Raw genomic sequence first — 25,889 nt, 5'->3', positions numbered from 1 at the left:
AACTCCAATGTTTTGTCATGTTTTACTTTGTTATATTAAAAAAAATGAATGAAAGACAATCTAGCCATAGCCACTAGGGTAAAGATTAACAACTAAACTTTCATTTATATCTGTTGGGAGGGAGGAAATCAGTTTTTCTCATGGAGTCACTCCAGGGTGGACCTCATCTTTAGGAGGAGCTGACCAACATATAATGGACTCCATAGTTTTTTGGTATGCTTTTATTTGATTAGTTTGGTGTTTTGTTTTCTTGTTTCTTGGAGGTTTTGTTGTATTGGGTTTTTGTTTGTTTTTTGAAAAAGAACTTAGAGTTGGGTAGATGTATGAGGGGGAAAGGATCTGGGATGACTTGAGGGAGGGAAAGAATACAATCAAATACATTTAAATTTAAAAATTGCAAATAATAAAATTTTTAAAAAAAGACTAGCAAAGCTGTCAAGAACACATCTTTGAATCTCTGAGGTCAAATTTACATATTTCATTAGACATTTCTATATCTTGTCTACCAAACCCCAAATCATCACAAAGTCCTGTCATTTTATCTCAGGAAGTAAATCTCTCATTTATGTACTTTACTCTATTCTGTACTATTACCCTGACACAAATCAGAAAAGACCCACTTTGGGGAAGGGAAATATGTTAAGGGTGGAAGAATAGGGGGAAGACATATTTTAAGGTAGTGGTATAGAAAACAGAGCATATGAAAGGAGAATGATGAGGGAAAGAGTTTAAGTTGAGAATAGGATGGAAAGGTAGGGAAGAGGAGAGCATAGAGAGAGGGATAATTAGAAGTCATATGAAAACCCATTATATAAGCTTCCTAAACACACATGCACAAACATGCACATGTATCAAAGAGGTTAAATTCACATTATCCTACACAAGGGATACTGTTCTTAGCTCTAGATTGCTAAATAAAAAGTCTAATGCCAAATGAGGGGTGCCTTCTCTCAAGTTGTTGAGAGGGTTCCCAGAGCCACTAAAGCTACCTGGAAAAGAGACCCCATTAAACTGTTTAAAAGTTGTGCAGTGAACTCCAAGTTCCCAGCTTCCATGAGTTGTCACTCAGGGTGGGGTGTTACCCAAGTTGGGGTAAGCTTTTGGTGATGCAGCCATTTTTGGGTCATTTTTGCTCTTATAAGAAACTCTCCCCATACGTAACTCCCCAAAAACTTACTGGTTTACCAAGTTGGAGTTTGTTAGTATTCTTACTTTGGTACCATCTCTGGCAAATAGATGTTAGTTCATGTCCTCCCACAAACCAGGGATGAACTTAATCCTATTATTTTGCTAAATGGTCACAGTATCAAACTGCCTCCTAAATATGTACATAGATTTGGCAGTTCTGAGTCCTCAAAAGAACAGAGAATAAGTGTCTACGAAGTGCTTGACCATAAATGGGACTGTAAGAACCAGAGGCTAGCAAAGGGGCATACCAAACAGTTGTCTTCTGGACATGACAGGGCCAGCACTGTGTTGTGGAATATTAGTTGAAGATATGCTTATTTATATTGTGGAACATTTGTTTAATGATGCAAAGATATGTGCATTCTTTTATGTTGCATTTGTTTAACTTTGTGAAGCTGTGTAACATTGCCTGTCTAAAACACCAGATTGGTCAATAAAGAGGTGAACAACAACCTATAGTGAGGTGGGAGAAAGGACAGGCAGGGCTGGCAGGCAGAGAGAACAAATAGAAGGAGAAATCTGGGAAGAAAAGATCAAGGAGTGAGAAAAGAAGAATCAGTCCCTCAGTCCCAGAGCCAGACACAGAATAAGAAGGAAAGAAAAGATACACAGAAACAGAGAAACGTAAAAGCCCAGAGGAAAAAGGTAGATGGGATAGTTAAGAAAAGCTGGCTAAATACAAACCAAGCTAAGTCAGGTATTCATAAGAAAGAAGAAGCCTCTGTGTATTTATTTGGGAACTGGGTGACAGTCCCCCCCCAAGGCCAAAAAAGTAAAGATTAAACAACTATATAGCTGTGGTTACCTACACAAGACCTGCACAAGATCAAGCCAGTAAATAATACTCTAGCATGGAGGCAAGAGGGGCTCATGATCTCCCACCCTTAGCCGAGAAGCTACATAGACTACTGGGGGAAAGGGCCAGTTTCCTTAGGAGTGTGGTTCCTAGTAGATAGATCATGATATAGGGATGCTCCACACACATTCACATATGGGCAGCACAAACTAGTTTCAGTAGATTATTAAAAAAAAAAAATGGAGCCGGGCGGTGGTGGCGCACGCCTTTAATCCCAGCACTCGGGAGGCAGAGGCAGGCGGATCTCTGTGAGTTCGAGGCTGGACCGACAGCCTCGAAAACAATACAGAGAAACCCTGTTTCGTAAAAACCAAAAAAAAAGAAAAAGAAAAAATGGGAGGTGGGGTGGAGAGGAAGGGGACAGATTCAGGAAAAGTTAAGAGGAAGGAATGGGTGTGTGTGATGATGATGATAAAATACATTGTATGCATGTATGAATTCTCAAAGGATAATAAAAAAATTATCCTGGATCAAATTATACCAATTATACCACTTACTAAAAATATGATAAAAATTTGCTTTACCTATGACCTGGGTTATTTTCAACACATTTGCTTTCTGCAGTTACCCATGGTAACCTGTTCAAAATGCAAATTTAACCTTGTTCCTCTTCTTACCATCCCTAAATTGGTTGCAGTCAAAATTTTCCAAGTGAGGTAGCTATGAGTACTTTTAGGCCAAGTAGTTCTACAGTGTACTTACGTTCCCAGCATTATCTCATACCTGCCTCTCTGGTTTTGAGCACTTCTGCTATTTTCTTACAGTGTGCTCCCATCAGCTTTTCCTTATGCAGACATTCATTTTTCCAACTATTTTCTAAATAGCTAAAGTTCTTGCTCCCTTCGCTAGTTTAATCTCACCGCTACCTCAGTGCTCACTGTAGGTATCAATTCTATGGAACATCTCAGCTTTTCAAAACTCAGATAAATTACCATGGTATTATAGGCCTGAGCTTTGCCAAGATTCATCACTCTCGAACATTTCTGAGTGTGGAAACTTCAGCCATAGCCCTTTTTCCATTAGGATACACACCTCCACAACAGCAAGAACAATGTCTGTCTTTTTAACACCATAGTCACAGCAGCTGGCACAATTCCAAGACACAACTATCCCTAGAAAACATGTGATAACTGAGCACGAGAAGAAATGAACACAGCTGTAGCCTATGCATAGCACATGAGGAATCTAAACATTTGAGTCAAGAAACAATGCTTCCATAGAGGCTGCTGACATCTATGAGCAAAGAGTAAAAGGGTCTAACTCCAACCAGGAAGACCCACAACATTAGGCACAGAGCCAGTCTACAGAAATAATTTCATAGGACAATTTTATATAACTTTATAGCTTATTTTTTAATAAACTCTTGGAGAAAAAGAAAAACCTTATGATCTTATGTTTCTTTGGGGTCATAGGATATACACAGTGAATAAATTAACCACAAAATAACAGACAAAAATTCAAAACAAAATAATAGCCAAAATATGGCCAAAAGTGACAGTTCAAAATGTAGTAGTATTTTAAGACGATCAAACCAAATAGTGAATGGTTCCTTTTATAATTCCGAGGACAGAAAACTTCCAGCATTTTTTATGTAGTGAAGAATATACAAACACTTTATATTTAAAATATCTAAAATAGAACCCAATAAGTGTTAATAACTTCATTTACTATTTATACACTTTTCCACTGAGGCAGGAAGCCTCAGTCTGTATAGCATCAGCCTTGGCTACATAATGAGAGTCTAAGTGCCCATCTCCCATCTCCACAAACCCACATGAATAGTTTTATGTCAGTTTTCCTAATGTTAAAGAACAGGGTTAGAGGTAAAATAATTGTTTTAAAAACACGTTTCATGTAAATTTAAACTGCTTTTCTTTTCCAGAAATATATACCTATGGAAATATGTGTTTTGATTACAAGTTTTCTGTTTCTGAGTTCGACTTCATTTTCCCCACTTGAGAGGGAAATGAACAGCAATTTTCAGACTCAAAATAACGTACCAGGGTAGCCTGTACTTTCACAAAGTGCACTTATGACTTGTCCGTGTTAGAGTAACACACACCTTAATCTGTATCTATAAGCTGGACTTTGGCTAGCACAATGAAAGCAGGAAGAAAATAAATAAAACGAGATATCAGTTCAGTGAAATTTATAAAATTCTTATAGAAGCAACCTTACACTACAAAAAGCATGCTGCCAAAGTCTCCTGGAATAATTAGAAGCATGCACTTGGAGTAAGAGACCTTGAAAATACACTTTCATACCCCCACATTAGTTCAGCATCTAACAGTTTGTTCTTAATAGTGTCAGAGATGTCTGTAGCAGCTTGATGAATAATGAACGTGCCCACAGTGCTAACAAGTGCTCAGACTTACTGAGCACTCGCCTTGTGCTAGGCACTGTTAAGTATTTTAGATTTGAGGCTGACAACACTTCTAAGAACTAGATACTTTATAAAGTTCAAGTTTTTCTTGAACATAGAGGAAAAGAGGCCAGGGATGTTGGGAAGAAGCACAGCTAGTGTTTAAATGAAGGTATTCAATGGCTGAGCTCTGACCATCCCACTGTGGAAAATATTACGTCTTAACAAGTAAGATTTAGAAACAGTTCTACACAAGAACCCAAAACCAAAGTTGTTTCTTCTACATTTCAGTGATTTCAAAACAAAATAAAAAACTAGAGTTTTGAAGAAGGCAGAGATAAATACATGGCAACTGAGCCATGAAGGAGTTTACTGAGATTACTCCAAAATTTGAGCAAAGTAACAGTGTTTTCTTAGTATGAACTGATAAGATTTTTTAGAAACATTACATTTATTAATGGTTGGACTATCATCTGAACAAAGATAAAACTAAATATGGACTTAGAGTATTATTAGTTGCCTAATATCATTCTGAAGAAAACAAAGTCCCTACAAGCCTACCTTGGCAAAAAACACGGTGAGGTGAGTTTCGCTGCCAACAATCCAAATAGGGAATTTTGGAGATTTCAAGTAAGAACCAACCTAGAATAAATTCAGCAAAGTAAAACAAATAAATGAAAAATTTATGCTGCCCTTAAATATTTGTTCAGAATTATGTAAAACATAACAAAGGCGTCTAACATTTCTTACCCCAAAGTTGAAATGCTGAGTACAGAAAGGGAACATTCCTAAACTTACATTGTATCTTTAAACCAGAACATAGCAATGTATGCCTTAGTGCATATGCACTCATCATGAGGATTTTAGCTCAAGAACTCCTTCTTAGATTTTGCTACATTTCCCAGATAGAACAGTCACTTCAATAATTTCAACTTGGCACAAAATTAGAACCATAAATTTATAATTATTTTATAAGGTAATCATTGTAAACCAATAACCAAGATAAGGGGAAATGATAAGGGCACCCCTTTCCTTAAAGTGTTTAGGTTAATACAATAACCTCCCCTAAGAAAAAGTTTATAGCACAAAACATTCAAGAACATAAAGGACTCCTACTATTTGACTCTTGATGAAAAGTTCAAGGTTCTACAACATACATAGCATCTTTTTTGTTTTGTATTTTCGTTTTGTTTTGTTTTTTTGAGACAGGATTTCTCTGTGGCTTTGGAGCTTATACTGGAACTCACTCTGTAGAACAGGCTGGGTCTCCAACTCACAGAGATCCACCTGTCTCTGTGCTGGGATTAAAGGCGTGCACTACCACTGCTAAAAAGCTATACATACAGTTTACCTGCAAGGTCATTTATACACAAGACTGTGCCCCCCCATATATATATGAGTGTGCCAAAAAAACACTTGCATTTATTTGTAACTGAGATAGAAAGTGCATTTTGACCAAATAAAACAGATTCACATAATCCATCATGTTTATACTGATCAATTCTACACTTCCCTTAAAAACAACTAACCTTACCTATCTAGTTTGCTTTCCTTTCTCATTCAAACTGACTATAACTGGAAACTGTAAGAAGCTTTCCTATTCAGACAGTAGTCCTTGCTTCAGAACCACCATAGCCCTGTGGAATTTACTATCATCACAAGGGAGGTGGAAAACAGGAGGAACTCTTGTATTATGGACAGAAGACACAGTTCCCTTGTCCTATGAAAGCAGGGATGAGTTTGATGTGCTAACATGAAAACTGGTCAAGTAGGAAGGATCCTTTGAGAACAGCAGAGAAGGAAATGAGCAAAGAAAGGCATAGTGCTCAGTGAGCATCAAATGAGGCTGCAGAGATGAGTAACAAGAGATCTCACTCTTAAGAGAGCAGAGAGATACACAGTGGCAGGAACTTACGCAGAGCTAGAATCACAGTGTTCTGACTCCTAGACTAAGTCTCTATCACACAGTGGACAGTCTAGATACTGCTTAATTTCCCTCGGAAAAAGCATGTGCATTTCACCTAAGGTAAAGACTTAAAAAAAAAAAAAAGAAGAGGTAAAAATTTACAATAGGAACAAAGGATAAATGAATGTTGAGCTAACGGTGGATTTTATAATAAAAAAAAAATCATTCCCTAGAAAACATAGTATTACTTTCCTTATTTTGCAAATACAACTGATAGCCCTCCAATAGTTGAATAGAGAATTACAGTGTCATCATGTAATTTCACTGAGTACACTGTAATGTAAAAACATGCCTATAAAAAACATTCAGACAAATGTTCACAGTAGCAGTATTTATAACAGCCAAAATTAGAAATTACTACTCTAAACTATTAAATCTGAACCATTAAGAAATAGAAGACTCCTGTTACTCAATTCTTCAGGACAGAAGCTAAATTTAAAGTTTTAAAACATTATCAGGTCCTTTAAAATGTATAAACATCCATCAGTTGGTGGATGGAAACAAAATTGACACATTATAAAACAGAGTGGTTTCAACATAAAAAGGAATGAAATGCTATTACATGGGTAGAGGAACCCACGAAGCCAGAAAGCAGAGCTGTGATGTCTAGAGCTACGAAGAAGGAAGTGTTAAGAGTTTCTTTTGGGGTTGAGGAAAACCTTTCAGAATTAGGTAAGGATGACGGCTGCCCAGCCTTACGAATACAGCAAAATTATAGAACTATATGCATCAAAATGGTAATATTTATGATGATATGTTATTTCTTATTTATTTCCTGGAACTCACTTTGTAGCTCAGGCTGGCCCTGAACTCACAGAGATCCACCTGCCTCTTCCTCCCCAGTGCTGGGATCAAAGATGTGTGGCACCACCACCTGGCTCTTATCTCTAAATACAGTTAAAAGCACCATTCTTTCTGTGTGTGTGCAGAAGGGATATAAATAGGTACCATTTCATTTATGTTCTTATGTGTTCGAAATGAGTGAAATGATAATTTCATTTCTAGAAAGCAATCTGCTACACTATCAAAGAATGAAGAAATGTTTGGATTTATAACATTTATACAAGCATAATTAATTTTCTTTATGTCATTTCCCTAACTATCTGGTGACATGACTGAGAACTTACATACTGATGAACTTATATACAGCATTTTAGAAACTGACAGCTCAGTTCTGATGCCCTAGTTATAAACCGGTCAGTCTGCTTTAAGATCAGCTGATTAAATCCATATCACACCATTCTTTTCATAGTCCTCACACTGCAGGATTAGTTTTTTGCCCATATGTCAGGTGCCAGACAAATAGTTATAGCCTTATAGTACAGAGCCCACTGGACTTATTCAAATTTTATCATAAAAATCCCACTTGCCATGTAATCTGCACCTGCAGCTCCAGCTTGCTGCTACCCTGTCCCCAGGGTGGAAGCCATTGGTGGCTCAGTTGTCAGCTCTCTTTACCTATTATTTATAAGCAACAGTGCATTGGGCCATTAGAAGAATCCTGTAAGAGTCTAACGCCATCAGAGAAGAGAAGAGAAAACAAATTCAAGATAAGAAAAAGTAGACAATCAGCAAGGAGTAGTCAGTCATTCTTAGCAAATAATGTAAAATAGTAACTGAGGGCAGGCTAGAAAGACAGCTCTGCTGTTAAAGGCTAGGCTCACAACCTAAGAGTAACTGAGGAAATACATTTTCTGATACAACTTAACACCAACCTAAGGGAAGAGTCAGCCATTCATTTAAAGAGCTGGGGCACTCTACACAGAAATAGCAAGTACTAAGGTCTATCAGGGAGGAAAGGACTGAATGTGTCTGGTAAATGGCAGGTCACTAGTGCGGCTGGAACACAGATAGCAATGGAGAGAGCAACCCTGAGCTAATGACAGCATCCAGATGAAGACTTTATAGGCTACAGAGTTATGAGTTTTAACTGAGAAGTATCTTCCTTAAGTGCATGCATTTGAACACTTTGCCCCCATTTGGTGGTGTTATTTGGGAGTTTATCACTGGAAGCCAGTTTTAGAGTATATAGCCTTGGCCAACACCCTGCTCTCTCTCTGCTTCCTGTGGGTAATGATCTCTCTGCTTCTGGTTCCTCCCACCATGGCATGTCTCCTTAACATGATGGACTCTCTCTCTCTCTTGAACTGTAAGTCTAAATAAATCCTTTCTACCTTAGATACTTTTGGTCATGGTATATATCAAAGCAACAAAAATATTAAACAAAAAAACTTAAATATTTCAGAATATAAAATCACCATAATTTGGTCACATGTAAAATAAGTGTGTGTGTGTGTGTGTGTGTGTGTGTGTGTGTGTGTGTGTGTGTGTGTGTGTGAAGGTGATCATAGGTGCACATTTTGCTCCAGGATAAATGAATAGGTATGTGGACTGGGGATAGGGAATTCAGTTTGGACTGGGGATAGGGAATTCAGTTTGGATTTCTGATTGCCAGGCTATCTTAGAATAGTGTTGATTTGTATAATTAAAGTGATTGAAAAATGAAGGTGTTACTATTGCTTATAGTCACTACATACAAGTAAGGTCAAAATAGATCCTGTATAATTCTTACATCTACACCACCTCTGTTTATGTGCTGTCATGAAGGAATGATATCTTGACAAACAGTAACAGCAACAGTAGTGAGTGCACTCACACACAGTCCCACACTTGCACACATGCATATGCATACACACACACACACACACACACACACACACACACACACACACACACAGAGAGAGAGAGAGAGAGAGAGAGAGGACAAGATACTTGTTAATGCTACTAAAAATCATAACCATCATAACCACTGTATGAAATAAACATTTAAAATAAAAAACCACAAATCTACATCATTCTTTGTCTAAGAATGTGATGTCTTGTAAGTGAAAATAGTGGTTAACGTAACCCTCATTTAAAACAGGTCTAATGGTTATTGAGGATTGCACAGGAAGGTACCTCAAATCAAAAATGAAGGTTCAAGGTAGTTCCCAACCCTAGCACACACGTTAAAACAGCCTTAAAGTGTATTTATCCTCAACCATATGTATTTCTAAATCTTATATTATTTTGTTCTGTGCTCTGATACCCATTCCCTTCACAGGAAAATGAGAATGATTAGCTAGCTTAATTTCTTAACACTTGGTTTAGGATGGGTGTTCAGCAAGGGAGTAAGACAGATGAGTGGTAACAGCCAGAGTTGAAGTTAGTTACCATAAGAATGAAAATACTGTCCACAGGATGAACATACTCAAACCCTTCAAGACATTTACCTTACAATATCGTAAAGCTTCCATTAATGTTAAGAATCCTACAGCTGCTTGTTCATGGATACCGAGAAGTTCTGCAAAAAATAAACAAAACCAAATTTAACACTGCTGTATATGTAAGTCTGAGTAGTGTGTCTGAATATGTGTGTGTGCAAGCATAAATATATTTATATTCAAACCATGCCAAAATGTTTTCACCTAAATCTATTTTTAAACCTTTGCATATTATTTATTGATATATCAAATGAAGCCAGGCATGGAGACTCACACCTTTCATCACAGCACTTAGGAGACAGAGGCAGGCAGATCTCTGAGTTCAAGGTCAGTCTGGGTTGCACAGTGAGTTCCAGGACAGCCAGGGCTACACAGAGAAAACCTGTCTTGAAATCTGCCAATCTCTGTCTCCCAAGTGTTGGAATTAAAGATGTGTACAAAACACGGACATTTCAAGTCCTTTTGACTCTAAAATGAAACCGTAAGTATGCTTAAGGCTGGGGAAACAGTGATAACTAAGAAATAGTCTCTGCCTTATGAAAGCTAAGAGTTTTCTAAGGGACACATATATGGCTCTGTTCCATACTGACTTAAGGTCAGAGAGTTCAAAACTATCCTTGCTCTTTCAAGATTAAAGGTCTAAGACCTAAAGGTCTAAGATGTGGCTACTGAAGGATTTTTGGCCGAAGGTATGGATGTTTTACCTAAATAACAGAATACTTGATCTATGGTTACTAGATGTCTTATCTCAAGGCCAGATAACCAGAGGTTTGATCTAAGGTGTGGTTACTAGATGTCTGGAGAACTAAGGAAGTAATTATGTCTGTTTGTTCCTTGCATCATGGTAAAGAAGTCTTTGGCCTTTTACTCCTTTTAGTTGAACAGTAAACTTAAGGCGGATTCTGGTATTCCTCAGGTGTCCTCCCGACTCTATATTCTTTTTCTAGCCTGTTTCTTTCCTCAATCCACACTCCTTCTTTCAGGTACGGACTGGACAAGTTGGTAGAACCTGACACATACATACACACACTCATGCAGAGTGGTTGGAGTATGGCAAAGGCTGTTTGGGAGTAGGGAAGTCTAAGAAGAAAGGACAAGCCTGGTTGAACACCCATGGATCACCAGTATAAACTCACAGATGTCAAGTTAAGGAAGTGGTAAGCCACAGCAGCCAAGGCACAGAGGACACTGGTATAAGACACTACTTACATATAGTTGGACCTGAAGTGCTAGCAAAGGCTTTTCATAGCTAATGTACACTAAGTACAAGTATAATACATTAAGACCATAAACATAGATTAAAAAACTTTTTCTCAGGTTCACTTTCTAATATGAAAAGTATTACTATCTACAAGTAAAAGCTCTTTGGAATCTTTAATGAATTTTAGGATTACTAAGAGTATAATATAAAAATATTTTAGTCTTTGGGTTGCAGCAACTACGGGGGTAGGAGTACAACAGATGCCAAGATGGGTAGAAATGATACTCTACAGTTAGCAAACATTCCATCTCCTTTCCTCTGGAATACGAGCAGTAACAAAATCTTCCTATTCCAGGACAAACCAGGGTCTACAATTTTATTTCCAAAATCAATTACCACCACCTAGTGTCACAACTAGATACTACACCATCTATTTCCTTGGGTTAAGTCAAATGTCTATCATGGTACATTTAAAATATAATGCTACTAAATACACTAAATACAGCAAATTAGGTCTTCACATATTCAGGTATCTGGTTTAATGATACTTCTTTCTTTATTCCCTCCTGATTGTTTCTGAGAAAAGGTCTCACATACCCAAGCTGCCTGAATGTACTTTGTAGTTGAAGATAGCCATGAACTCTTGATCATTCTGCCTCTACCTTCCAAGTTCTGGGATATAAGAGTACACTACTATGACTAGCACTGGGCAATGATATTTCAGAACATGTTATTCTTACCGCCCAAACAGGATATATGCTTAATATTGCCTTCTTAGATTAAGTATATCAATCAAAATATACCTAAATTTACATTTATGCCAAGCAGTTAGACCGTGAGGTTATATTTTTCATAACATTTATAGAACTTATTTGCATTAGATTTTCTTTAAAAGTCTCAAAGTCTTTACCATTTACTTGCAAGAAATGGTAATTTTATGACTATTTTGTCTTTGCCAATATCTCATCTAAATTGCTGATTGAATTTTTAAAGCTGCTATTTAGTTTGGTGGCAAAGAAATAACTATTTTTTGCCCAGAAGGTAATATTAATTTTATCTGTAATTCACAAATAGAAGTTGTATTACTATATAACAATTCCTGAAATATGTATTCATTGTAGATTAGCTAAATAAAGCTAATTAACACTCACATATGACTGTCTCAAAAAAGGAGAAAAAAATAATCCAAACTAGACATTTGAACACGTGATTCTTTTTTTTAACCTCTTTACATATTTATTACAACCCTGTTCAGCCAAGTTGTAAAATAATCCTGAGTACCCATCAATAGGTAAACAAAGAAAATATGACTGATACACACAATGGGATTTTGTTCATTCAAAAAGAACAAAATTATGTTGTTTGCAAGAAAATGGATGGAATGGAAGATCATAGTGTTAGCTGAAGCAAGACAGACTTCAAACAAGAAGTATCATGTTTTCTTTCATATATGGAAGTGACACGAAAGCCAAAGAGGATTATTAGGGTTGTGTAAGGAAATGGGGGTGAGAGGCAAAAGGAGAGGAGATGAATACAGTACAACCACATCATATAGCATGTGATTCCTGACCAGATCCAAACACTTCATCACCAGGAATATATGAAGGCCTAATTTTCTGTATTTAGTAGCATGATATTTTAAATGTACCTGTAGATATTTGAAAACACACACATACATACATACAGATACACATATATACATACATATATTTGTGCCTCACTTATGTATTTTGAGGATAACAATATTTAAAGTCTACTCTTGGCAATTTTCAAGCAGAAACACTAGTCATTACCTACAGTCACCATGTTTTACAATAGATTTCTTAAACTTATTCCTTTTAACTGAAATTTTATATTCTCTCATATTCTGCCCAACCCCTCCCCTGTACACTATTTCTATAAGCTTACCCTTTTGGGGATTATTGACTGGGTATCCTAGTACTTAGGCTGTTATTTTCTACACTAACAACTGTGTCATCTCTTACAACTGTTGGGGAATTTATAGGAGTCCTGTTAGACTTTTCAAATTTGATGCTATTTTGGAAACCAGACAATCATCCTACAAATAGCAAACATGCCCTCGGTGTTAAGCACTGTAAAAAGGATGCCACAGGTGAAGGTGACTGACTACCTTAAGAGCAGTTTAATCTGGGCAGAAAAGGACAAGTAGGAAGTAGAAAGTGCCAGGAAAGTAAACCGCTCAGAGATGAAGTCACAGTCACTTTCAGCAGTGAGAATTCAAAGGCCTCCTCAAACAGGTGACATGAGGGGGCACAGAAGGACTAGAAAGGCCAAGGAAGACACAGAGGTCCTCAGATGCAGGAGCAAAGACACAGACAGCAGTAATATTTTTTTTCAAGCACAGGTTTATGATGGGTGGAAAAATGAACTGGGAGGAGATTCATTGGGTCTTGAGAAAGGTTTTAAAAATCAATATTTAAATACAGAAAAGGAAGGCGACTTTTTAAAAAACAAAAGCATTCAACAATTAAAATAGAAAGGAATAAAGCACTTGAAAAACCTGTTTATTTAACTTATAGGAAACATATTAGCAAATTGTTTAAAAACATATTTGTTTAAAGATCTTAATGGTAGCTCCTTCCCCAAAATACAATTAAGTATTAAATTTCCCCAAAATACAATTAAGTATTAAATTTTGTGCTTATAATACAGAGTTAAGAATGAACAACTAGGCAGGAAGTGGAAGCAAATACCTTTAATCCCAGCACTTGAGAGGCAGAAGCAGGCGTATCTCTCTGAGTTCAAGGATAGCCTGGTCTACGGAGTGAGTTCCAGCCAGGGCTACACAAAGAAATCTTGTCTTAAAAAAAAATGAATAACTATGCCTCAATTTAAATTATATGAGAGAAAAAAGCGAAGCTCCTTTTAAATCCACTGATGGCTACTGCTGGATTCCTACAAAGCTGGACTGATAACTACTGTATAAGAGCTGCTAGATTTGACAAAAACAAAATACAAACTAGGATGCCCATTTGTTCCAGTCCGCATTTCAGTTGGTATGCTAAAGCATTCTGCCAAAAGACAACTTAGGAGAGGAAAAAGGGTTTCTTGGTTTATACTCCCAGGTTACAATCCATTACTGTGGAAAGTCAGGGCAGGAACTCAAACCACAGATGAAAGCTGCCTACTTCTCACTCCCTTGAACACTCCCAGGTTCATGCCCAGCGAGCTTTCTTATACATACAGCCCAAGCCCTCATGTCTAGAGACAGATGGTACAGTCCACAGTAGGCTGGGTCCTCCTACATCAACCATCAATCAAGAGAGTCACTCACAGACAGAGCCACAGGCTGCCTTAGGCACTGTTCTATTGCTGTGAAGAGAAACAAAAGCTAAGGCAACTCCTATAAAAGAAAGCATTTAATTGGAAGCTTGTCTATAGTTTTTGAGGGTAAATAAAACTTCATGGCATGAAACAGGCATGGTACTTGACAATGGCTGAGAGCTTTACATCTTGATCAACAGGCAGGTGGCGGTGAGGGGTGGGAGAACAGATGGACACTGGGTCTACTGTGGGTTTTTGAGATCTCAAAGCCCACCACCAGTGACTCACTTCCTCCAATAGCCACACCGACTTCAACAAGGCTATACTTCCCAATCCTTCTAGACCTTTTCAAACAGTTCCCCAACTAGTGGCTAAGAATGCAAATATATGAGCCTATGGGGTCACTCTCATTCAAACTATCACAGGAGACAACCTGATTTGTACCATTCCTTAATTACTTGAAGTTCTTTCTTCCTAGGTAACTCTAGGTTGGGTCAGGCTGACAACAAAAAACTAACCAGCACACCATTTACATTTACATTCCAAATACTGTTTGAAACATTAAACATACATACATACATACATACATACATACATACATACATACATACACACACACACACACACAAACACACACAACACACTATAAAATGACTGATGATGTCAAATGTAGATTTAACTAGGACATTTAATCTGGCTCTAGCTAATAAAACATGTTAAAAGTAATACAATTTCAGGATAGCAGCACTCTGATCTATTAATCCTGATAAATCATAATTGTAAATCATATCTTAATTGCAGAGTTCTGAAATGACCATATTCCTTAGAGTTTACATTTCTATACTTCCATGTATCAATAAGTTCATGGGCACCAATTATCCCTTATAATTAACCATTAAATAAATATAAAAAAATGATGGATAAGATATATCAATGTAAAACTTTTGAAGAAATACTAGAGAATATTAGTTTAATCTGGGAATAATAGAAATAAAGAATTGACACAGGGGGAATGAAATATCAAATGACTCCACATTATGGAAGTCAAAACCTTGGGAACAAAAGACATCACTAAGAAAAATTTACATAAGAACTATAAAGAACTGAAAAAGAACTTACAATGACAAGAGATATTTCCCAGAGGGAAAAACAAAGCTTACACATGAATAAACAACTGAGCTCAGGTTCATTAGGAAGTAGAACAAATGTCAAGTAAAATACATAATCACTTGTCAAAAACTGACCAAATATTAAAAGTGGACAATATTCACTTATCAGCTAGGATACAGAAAAACAAAACAAAACAAAAAAACCAGAAAGCTACATCAGGAAGATATGTTGATACTTTATGAGGCACATTTTAGAAACAAAGTTGCTATTAACTAACAGTTTAACAAATATTCCCCCAAAGAGTAAATCTTCTAAGTTAATGTATTATTATCCATGACTTCAATTTCTAGTTATATAGCAAAGAAAGATAAAAACACATGCTCTCACCAAGAATTGCATACAGATGTCCCTAACAGCATTACTCATAACAGGCAGGTGGCCATTTCAAATGTCCAACAATGATGATGGATAAATATGCAGGGCTCACCCACACAATGTAATATTTCTTGCTCATTAATAAAAGTAAAGTGCCAGTGCAGGGAAACACTGTTCACAGTAAAAGAACTTTGTCACAAACATTAGACATCATATAATTCTATTTATGTTAAATGTACAGGACATGAATATATAGAAACAGAAAGCAGATCGTGGTCAACCTGGAGTGCTGCTGATGGGAGCAGGATATCTTTATAAAGAAAGGCATTTCAGATTTGATTTATTCTACATTTTGACTATGTGGCATGCATAGTACATAGATTAGATTTCAATAGTTATTACTAAGAAAAAGTCAACAGTTGACTAAATTTTTAATACACATCTAATTTAAGAAATCAATCCTGCAAGAACATTGAATAGGATTGACTTACATACAATGTTTCTTACCAATTTGTTTTGTAACAAACTGGAAACCATCTACATGCTCACCAAGGTAAACTGCTCAAGGCAAAAGACACACATAACAATTCAAACACTAATAACCTTAACCTCACTGAATAGTCCCAGATCACATCTAATATCCACTTTCTCTTCTACTAGCAGAGGAGTGATTACTGCTGGGTAAACAAAACAAAACAAAATCACAACAAACAATCCCAAAACCTAATAGCTGAACTCATAACAGCTCTTTACTCCTTTGAGCAGTTAATCCACACCTTTTCTTCTGTATTTTTGTACATTTTCCTATGTTCACTCAATGAGGTTAAAAAACATATCCCAACCATACTGCTTGTAGAGGGAAATAGACATTGTGCTCTCTTTTCCTTCGAGTGCCATTGTCTATCACTGTCCAGGCTGTGTGCCAGAGCTTTCAACTAGTGATTCCACTCCAATAATTAATTCAACAAGCTGACAGCATCTTTTTCTTCTAGATTTTACTGTGTTATCTCTGCTCAATGCTTACAATGATTCTTTTTCTAATACTTAACTGGGAGTAAATATGGTATTTAGTATTCTCTGTGTTGTCACTCAAGCCTATGCTGATACGTCTTTCCTTTTATCAGTTTTCGTCACAAACCCACTGGTTCTCAAACCCGGCTACACGGCAAAACCACCTAGAAGTTTTATGTCCATGCCCCAACACCTAAAAGTTCTACCCTGTAACTGTTCTTAGCTGGGATCTGACTGCTCATCATTTTAAGATCTCTAAATGATGTAGATGGCTCTACTCAACATGTCTATCTTCTTGTGTCTATTTACGTTTTCCAACATAGACAGTGAGAAAAACTCCCTCCTTCCTCAGCATGTGCACAGTTCATAGTTCACCACGCACTGAATCATCTATGTAGAGGTTCTCATCCACCTAAACTATGTAGATAAGCATTTGACAGAACTGAGTTTTCCCATGAGCCCATCTTCATTACAGAACTCTTGGTAGCTACAATAGCCATTTGAAGAATGTATTAGTTCCACATAAAGGGAAATTAAGTAAGGGAAGTAACTTGTCTTGAGTGTTTGAAAACTACATAATTTTTTGTTTATGTTCCATATTTCTTTACCATGTATTCTAAGACAGAAACACACACAGTAAATGCTGAATAAATGTATGGATTTTATTTTATATTTAAATATCTGAAAGCAGAACTGAGTTCAAGTCAACATTCCTAAAGACTGAGGAGAAAATTTAAGTACATTGGGGCAATTCTCTTTTTGAAGATAACTATCTTCTAACTACAGCTTAGTTTTGATCCTTAAACTGTATTTTAAACTACCCATAGTAAAACAACAGTCTTGAATAGCAGTACTTCAAGAATCAGAAAAGAATGAATTTGAATATACAAGGAACAAGGCTTATATAAGTGATGAACAAATTCTGTAACTGTGGTAAGATTCAAAATGGTAAGAGGAGATCTGGGTTCTTTAGTATGAGAGAGAGAGAGAGAGAGAGAGAGAGAGAGAGAGAGAGAGAGAGAGAGAGAGAGAGAGAGAGAGAGAGAGACAGACAGACAGACAGACAGACAGACAGAGACAGACAGAGACAGACACAGAGAGACAGAGAGACAGAGAGACACAAAGAGAGAGACAGGCACAGGGAAACAGACAGAGAGAAAAGGGGGGGGATAGCAGAATGAAAGGGAGATTGGATCAGGATAACTTAATAACAAACAAAAGCCTAACAGCTTTGGCCGCAGCAAGCAGTAGGAAGTAGCAGTGATAGAAGCCAGATGGGAAGAGATATTTAAACCACAGTTCCCTCTCTAGTTATTTGAAATTACAGCAGATACCTCAGAGATCAGGGACCTTTGGGAGGAGGTGAAATCAAAGAAACTGTACATTACCCAAGAAAGACTGGCATTTTAGCTAGCAGAATCACATGCTTTTAGATCTAAATCAGAATGGTGGGTCCTTAGGATGTGCTTGAACAGAGAGCAGAACAAGACAGAGCACTTGTGGGGTTTAGTATTCATGCAGTTAGCAAGGCTGGGCTCTTATTCTAACTTCCCCATTAAGGGAGTTACGCTGCACACATCACCTAGTGCAGGAAGTCAGGCATTTCCAAACAGCATAGTGCAAGGGTGTATTGTGCCCTCTAAGTTCTGGAGTTCTATAAAATTTTACTCAAATTTTTCTTAATGTTGTATTTTTTTTCTATTAATAGTTTTAAAAATTTCTAAAATTTGAGGAAAATGCAAATTAAAAGTTAAGAATCATTCATATAAATGAAAAGTAGTAACATTTTCTCAAATGTAATATACTCTCTGTTGGTTGGTAACCATTCTATCAAACACCAAATTGGAGGAAAACATAAATTTGCCTGCAAACAGGGACTATGAAGCTTCATGTCCTACAATAGACATTTCAGTAAAAGGTTTATTGCAATTATTCCATAAAAGTTAAATGACTACAGAAATGAGTTCAGACTGCTCAGTAATAAATCGAAGGGGATTTAATTCATAATTTTGCATCAGCTCTGCTTAAGTGAAAGAACTGGTGAGTGTGCTTCATTTGATGTTCATGACAACATAAGAAGCCACTGAAACAAAATAAATGAAACCAGAAATGGAAATGCTGTTGGAAGGGTAAGAAGATGGAAGCATTAGAAAACAAAATCTGCCCAGCATATTACAGTGTATATTAAAAGTAATATAGAAAAGCCCAGAAATCTGTCCAAACAAGCAATTCAATTACTTTAGAATCTCCCATAACTCCCAGTACTGAATGCAGTACTGTCCCTGGAGAAGTACTCCTATATTACATCTACTAAAAGATAGATTACTATTTCTAAAGTTAGTGTCACAGTCCCAAAAACAAAACAGAGAAAAACAAAGCCTTGAGGATTCAAGCCTGACCAAACTCATAAATTTGGTACCCAAGAATACCTGCTTCCAAAAATCTACACTTTAATGTTATGGTGTCTTGGAAAAACCATAAAGGGTTCTTCTAATAGAAAGCACTTACCTTAGCATCCATATAATGGAGAACTGTTAAACAGATGAGTATCATTCTCCCATATTTCACTAAAATATAAGCATTTGAGGCCATAGCAAAGAACATACTTACGCATTCCTGAGCACTCTCTATCACCATCCCATACATTAGAAACCGCATGTCCCGTCAGTAGGAGGTTAATTAAGCTTTGGCTATCAATAAAAATTAAATATCAGTTAAAACAAGCATAAAACTTGTTCTTCAATTTAAGTAATTCCTACAGTGAAGATTTTAATGACTTCTTATATTCATTATGTTAAAACATGAAATGAGACGAAACCTTACTTCCTAGAAGAAAACTTACTTCTACGTCTGGCCGTGGTGAGGGCCTTAGTGTTGCACTACAATGGCATCTGTTACCATAATCATAGAACCCTAGCAACTTTAAGGGCATATTTAAGTGGATAAAAATTTGTCTGTTTACTTAGTATTTACACGTATTTTTATAAAAAATAATTGTTGGAATTGTATCATTTCCCCCATTCCTTCCTTCAATCTCTCCCATATACCCCTTTGCTCTCAAATTAATTGCCTCTTTTCTTTTGTTGTTACATATATTTACACGCATGCACACACAATCTCCTAAATAAACACAAACTACTCCGTCGCTATAGTGTTCCTTGCCTGTGCATAATTTTAGGGCTGACTACTTGGTATTGGAGAACCAACTGGGACTGGAAGCATTGCTACTGGCTATGAAGTCATGGGTCTTGGAGAAGAACCTACAAAATCTCACTTTACTAAATCAGCATAATTCATAACTACATTTAAAACATTTATCATTATACATACTTATACATACATACATTCTTGCCCCCAACCAAAAAACTTGGCTTTGTAATAATAGATGGAGAACATTATATTTAATATGCAGTCTTTGATAGAAGATAGGTTAATGTTAACAACTAAAACAGACATATCTAAAAGGAAGGACGTGTGTGAGAATAGATTAATTTTCACTATTCTATTGATTTTGGTAAAATAAAATTAAAAAAAAACTAGTTTCCAAAAGAAACTAGCACAGATAGGTAAGAACATACTTATTTCTAGGTTAATGTGAGTGAATTTAGTCTTTTTTAAAAAAATACATAAATGAATATAAAGGAGGCTTTGTTAAAATATCTTGACAAGATACTTGTCACAATAAGTCATGTGTAAACAACTCGAAACTGGATGTTAACAGGCCACACATAGCAAACACTACAGTGCATGCAGCACAGGGCTACTCAAGTCCAGCACTTATAAGAAACTCTCCCGCTCCTAGAGCCTAAAGTTCAGTAAGAGATAGCAGACTTCAGCCTTTACCTGCCATGCCCGTACACAGGGTCTATCAAAGGCTCATTTGCATCTTCAATTGAATTCTTTATGTTTTCAATGCCCTAAAGAAACCAAGATTTCATTAACTTCATTTTAAAACTAAAGTACAAAGTATGATCAGTTTGGACTATATGTTAATAAAGTACTATTCAAATTACCCAGACTTGAAGTGAGGTTGCATTTGATATGGTAAGAAGTAGCTCCCCAAAGATTACATTACATTTCTTTCATGGGTTCTATAAAGGACACTAAAGGACTCATAGGTAGTAAGTCTAACGTTGGATAGACAGAGAAAATTGTTTAATATAAAAGTTAATATTTAACTTTAGGCTAAACTAAATTAAAAACAATATAGCTACTAAGAAAACTAACTTTAGGTCACTTTAAAAAACTTATTATAATAAAGTCATAGACTTTTGAATTTAGATAGAGATACAAAGTTAAATACACAAAAGATTTATAATAGATAAAGAAGAAAATGGAAAGTTTACATGTGACCATAATTTCTCCCCCCAAATTGGTAATTCAAATATACAGTAACAAAATATCAGTTCTGAGAACAGGAAGTCCCTCATTTCTTAAAAACAATCTCCTGAGCCGGGCAGTGGTGGTGCACACCTTTAATCCCAGCACTCCAGAGGCAGAGGCAGGCGGATCTCTGTGAATTCGAGGCCAGGCTGGACCGACAGCCTCCAAAACAAACAGAGAAACCCTGTCTCGTAAAACCAAAAAAAAAACAAAAAACAAAAACAAAAAAACAAACAAACAAAAAAGTCAACCTCCTGACACTGTTGAATCTTACGAACAGGAGGTTGGAGAAACACAGGAAGAGTGAGGAACCGTAACCTCATCAACTCCAAAACAGCACGAAGTGACACCCACAGCACTATAAACCTAATTGGAATCACTGATTCTGTTATACTATAGGCACATCTAAGGATACAATAGACAACCAATAACCAAAGTGTTAAAAGAGTGTCTAAAGGCTGGGCATTGGTGGCGCCTGCCTTTAATCCCAGCACTCGGGAGGCAGAGGCAGGCAGATCTCTATGAGTTCGAGACCAGCCTGGTCTACAAATTGAGTTCCAGGACAGCCTCCAAAACAATACAGAGAAACCCTGTCTCAAAAAACTAAAGAGAGAGAGAGAAAGAGAAAAAGGGTGTTTAAATACCATAGGGGAAAACAAAGAGTTATGCCATCTTGACTTCTCAACCCAGGAAACAACAAAACAAAACAGGCTACAACAAAGTCAAAATGCATGACTGTGCAGTCAGTGGGCCGAAGAGGAATTATTTCAGAGAGCAACAGTTTAAAGGTGTTCAAACGGAAAAACCAGCATAATGGCTAAAACAGTCAAGGATACCAAAAGTATCAGAATTTGAGGAAAAAACACTGAGTGAGAGTGAATAGTGAAGAAAAGTTCGTGATGGTGCCACACCTTAGCCACTGCTACTACCGCTACCACTAGCTACCCCAATCACCTGACCTCCAAGCACTTTTGGTACCTTACATTACTTAATGCAGTACCTTGTTTAATATTTGGTCGACTTCTGTTATCATTAATTCTTTATTCTATTTGTTCCCTTTCTCTTCCATTCTATGGTCACCATCTTGCTTTAGGTTTCCACTACAAATACTATTTTCCTAGTTTCCTTGACTCTAGTTTCCCATTTACCAAACGTCTTCATCACAAATTCTCATTCCAATTTCTGAATCTTTTATATATATATACACACACACACAAAATCTTGTCATTTCCATATTAAAAATTGTATTGTGTTCCAATTCTGATATGAAATCTAAAGTATTTTTTAGATTTTACAAGAAACCTCGAATAAAATAGGTGCAAATACCACCTTTAAGAGTTGTCCCTAGGTATATGACACTGCAGTAGAACTGAGGTATTTATGATCTCCTAAGCTGTGTTATACCCCAATATCCCTTTCCTCTTTAGACTTGCTGCCCCTACTGTTTGGTAAATTTTATTACAACTTTTCCACATGTAAAACTTCTCTCATCCATACATCCACTAATTGGTCTTTACTTCAGAGTCTGTCCATGAGTCCCTTTAACAAACTTAATTCATATCTTCTATTTTCCCAAAATACTTTCTGCATGTAATAAATGAATAAATATAAAAGCTATCACCCCAAAACATGACCTTAATGTAATTATTAGCAAGTCATTTTATAATAAAAATAGAAAGCCTTAAAAAAGGATGTCACATACCTACCACAGATTAAATGTTTAAAAAAATAATAAAAGGAAAACAAACCTAATTGCAGATAAGGTATAATCAGGAGATATTCCAAGTGAGACTGAAAGGCTATGAACAATTTGAGATTGGTATTTGCAAAATGAAGACAGGACAAGAAGTGTGAATGCTAGAGTTGCAGAGAGGTGAGCTAACAGAAATAAACTACCCATAAAAAAAATAAGAAAAAAAATCACACAGGACCCAGGAAATTACTCTTCTAGAATTCTAAAATCTGGAGTTCCAAAATTCAGAAGAGGAGAAAAGAGTTAGAGAACACAGAAAGAAGGAAATAAAGCTATTACAGAACTTTTTTTTAAAAAAAAGATATGAGACATTATATATATATATATAGTATAAATTTATATATATAAAACCCTAGCACAAGGATTATCAACTAAATGCAGACAAGAGGGATCAGAAAGAGTTTCTACAGGGGCTAAAGGTCAAGTGCTAGATATTGCTAAGATCAAAGAAAACCAAACTGAGAACTGACAGCATGTCATGATTAGAACGGTATCAATCACCTCTGCAGTCCGTAAGGGCAGAGAGAGGAAAGTGTGAACGTGGTTAAAGATTGAATGGAGGCAGAAGTGAACTCCTTATCAGAGGCAAGATTCTTCACCATGGATGTACAAACAGCAGCCACACAGCATTTAACAGCACTAAGCTAAGACAGTAAATTGTCTTAAACAAACCTTTGTCAATAATACAGAATAGAGAAAAAGCAAGACTCCAAATTTGTTTCCCCACATTGAATACTGGTCCAAGACAGCATCTTTTAATTCTGATACAGTTCTGAATGATCTTTTTCTGGGGGGAAGAAGAATCAAGTATTAGTATCCTGATTACTCCATTAATAAATGAAAAAATTTTAAATTCTTATTCATTATAACATACACACAGGAAATATTTATGAAGTATCTTCAAGTTCTAAAAACAGATTTAGCTAAGGAAAGCAAAAGCTATTGCTAACAACTCCTACCATTTGCAACCCTGTCCACTACCATGGCCCGAATCCTGGCAGGGAGCCTCTGCCTCTCTTAGATGCAGTACCTGGCACCAGTTCCTCAGTCCATGCAATTATTTAGACAACAGACTGGCCCTTTTCAAAGAGGTGTTCAATAACAAGACAACTATTAAAGAATGAAAGCTCTTCAACGAACATCTGAGGCCTAAAACTACAGTATACATTTGTGGCTTCTTTTACAATAGATTAATGTTAAATTTCAAAATGCCACCTATAATTCTGTCAATATAACAGCCTTCCTTTGTTTTTATGATAAAATCATTAAATGTCCTGATAAAATATGGGCACTTTTAATGATAATTATAGGAAGTATATTTTGGCAGATAAATAACCCTAGTATTTGTCTCACTACAAGTGGCTTTATATTCATTCAGAACAGAAAAACAAGATAAAATGACTTTTTTTCACTGACAATGATGAAGAGGTATTTAACTTAGTGTTTTTAAAAGTATACTTGGTTAGTTACTTTAGGACTTAGAATCACATGCATGTATAAATTATTTTTAAATTTGAAAGCAAATTAATGCTCAAACAAGGTATTTTAAGCTCATGTTTAAGTAGAAAGGTACTATGTAAAGCTAAGGATGTTTCCACAGTATGAACAGACTTAAAATGGCAATGTGTCCACAAGGTAAGTATTTTAAATGTTTCAATGTTACTTACTGAATTAATGCATGAAATCGCTCAAAGCCAAGCTCTTCGACAGCCAAGGCAGCTATACATAAAAGACACTTTTCAGCACTACACATGGCAAATAAATGACACAAGATACACACAGCAGGCTGTAAATACTTCAAGCAATCAAAACATTCCCTATTTCTTATTCCCTTACAAGTCTCAGTTCACTCTGAACTTTAGAGTAACATGAATTTATATTTCATCATCTTAGTTACCCGTTATAACTAAACTAGATACAGTATGAGGATGTAGAAGGGTTACTAAGTAACAAACATCTCTGTACAACTCAGTTATAGCTAGAACATGCAAAACAGAAACTACTGCCTATTTGTCACACATTGTCATGTGTCCTAAACTTTAAAATAATCTCCCAGTTTACAATAGAAGTAACTATCAGTGCTGACCCTTTTCACAATTAAATCCTTAGGCTTCCTGCTCACTTATTAAAAAAGTGTATAAAAGGCATGGCACTGAAACATGGGTTCAAGGACAGATTTAAGTTTGTTTCCTCATTTATTCATGCAATCATTAACAAATTTTCAATAACTCTTAAGATTGTATTAATAAAGTACAAGTTTAAAAATGTTTAAAGAAAACCAAAGCCTTTAAACCAAAGGTGACATTTAAAAGGTTTCACTAGGTGCTGGACACTCTTGTGAGCACAGGCCTGACCTCACTTAGTGGCCATGGCCCCTTCATCCCTGGTTGTAGAAGAGGGAACTGAGGTCCACACAGGACCTAAGAGCACCAAGTTCTAACCAGCACTGGAAGGTAGACTCAGTCTTGGCTTCCAGAATATAAACTCTTAAAAACCAATCAAAATGCCTACTTTCTTGAAATGAGCAATTTCATGAATAATAGTACGTCTCATACATAAATTTTTACTACTGTTTAAGTAAAATGATTATGAAATCAAAATTAAAATTTTATTTACAGTTTAAAATTGCACATTATACTAGCTTTATATAGTCTAGTTTTAACTTTTCAATGTTTAGTTTAACTTTTCAAATGCCTTTCTAAAATCTTTAGAAATCCAAATGGACGAATTTATCTTTTGGTTTATGTGGGAAACAAACTGAAATTGAACCCAAGAATATACTACTATAAACAAGTGTGCATTACCAAAAAGCAAAAATATACACACCACAAAAGCCAATGGAATTAATGCTTGCACACAATGTAAAATCAATGAGTGGGAGAAACACTTCACTTTTAAATTATGAAAACAAAATAATTCTATTTAACCTCTTCAAATTATACTGTATTACAATGCCAGCTTATGCTGCACTGGAAAGTTGGCATAAAGAAGCAAGCAAAAAATAAAAATAAAGCTTAGCAAGCAGAAATAATGGGAAATAAGACAGGAGGAGAGACAGATGGGAATAAAGAAAAACAGGTAAAACAGATTGTTATATGGAATAAACAATTCAATGTAAGTTCAGTTTAACTGTCAG

At 36.2% G+C, this 25,889-nt stretch overlaps 1 protein-coding gene across 7 annotated transcripts in view; it reads right to left on the bottom strand.

The window, feature by feature from the left end:
* Positions 1–25,889, bottom strand: part of Mindy3 (MINDY lysine 48 deubiquitinase 3) — a 74,763-nt gene that overhangs the window by 32,130 nt on the left and 16,744 nt on the right. For 4 of the 7 annotated variants that reach the window (XR_002385133.2, XM_021233624.2, XM_021233623.2 and 1 more), the window contains 6 exons: positions 24,421–24,498; positions 23,426–23,540; positions 20,461–20,534; positions 19,228–19,307; positions 9,645–9,715; positions 4,968–5,048 (listed from right to left, as the gene is read on the bottom strand). Coding sequence is in view for 6 of the 7 variants with exons in the window: in XM_021233624.2 (XP_021089283.1) it covers positions 4,968–5,048; positions 9,645–9,715; positions 19,228–19,307; positions 20,461–20,534; positions 23,426–23,540; positions 24,421–24,498 (499 nt within the window). In the remaining variant the exon portion in view is untranslated. The remainder of the gene's footprint in view (positions 1–4,967; positions 5,049–9,644; positions 9,716–19,227; positions 19,308–20,460; positions 20,535–23,425; positions 23,541–24,420; positions 24,499–25,889) is intronic. The other 3 variants (XM_005081256.4, XM_021233627.2, XM_040755472.1) reach the window with 3 other exon arrangements.

Source organism: Mesocricetus auratus, unplaced genomic scaffold (genome assembly GCF_017639785.1).
Source record: "Mesocricetus auratus isolate SY011 unplaced genomic scaffold, BCM_Maur_2.0 Super-Scaffold_100013, whole genome shotgun sequence".
NCBI lineage: Eukaryota > Metazoa > Chordata > Mammalia > Rodentia > Cricetidae > Mesocricetus > Mesocricetus auratus.
This window is presented reverse-complemented; position numbering and strand designations above follow the sequence as displayed.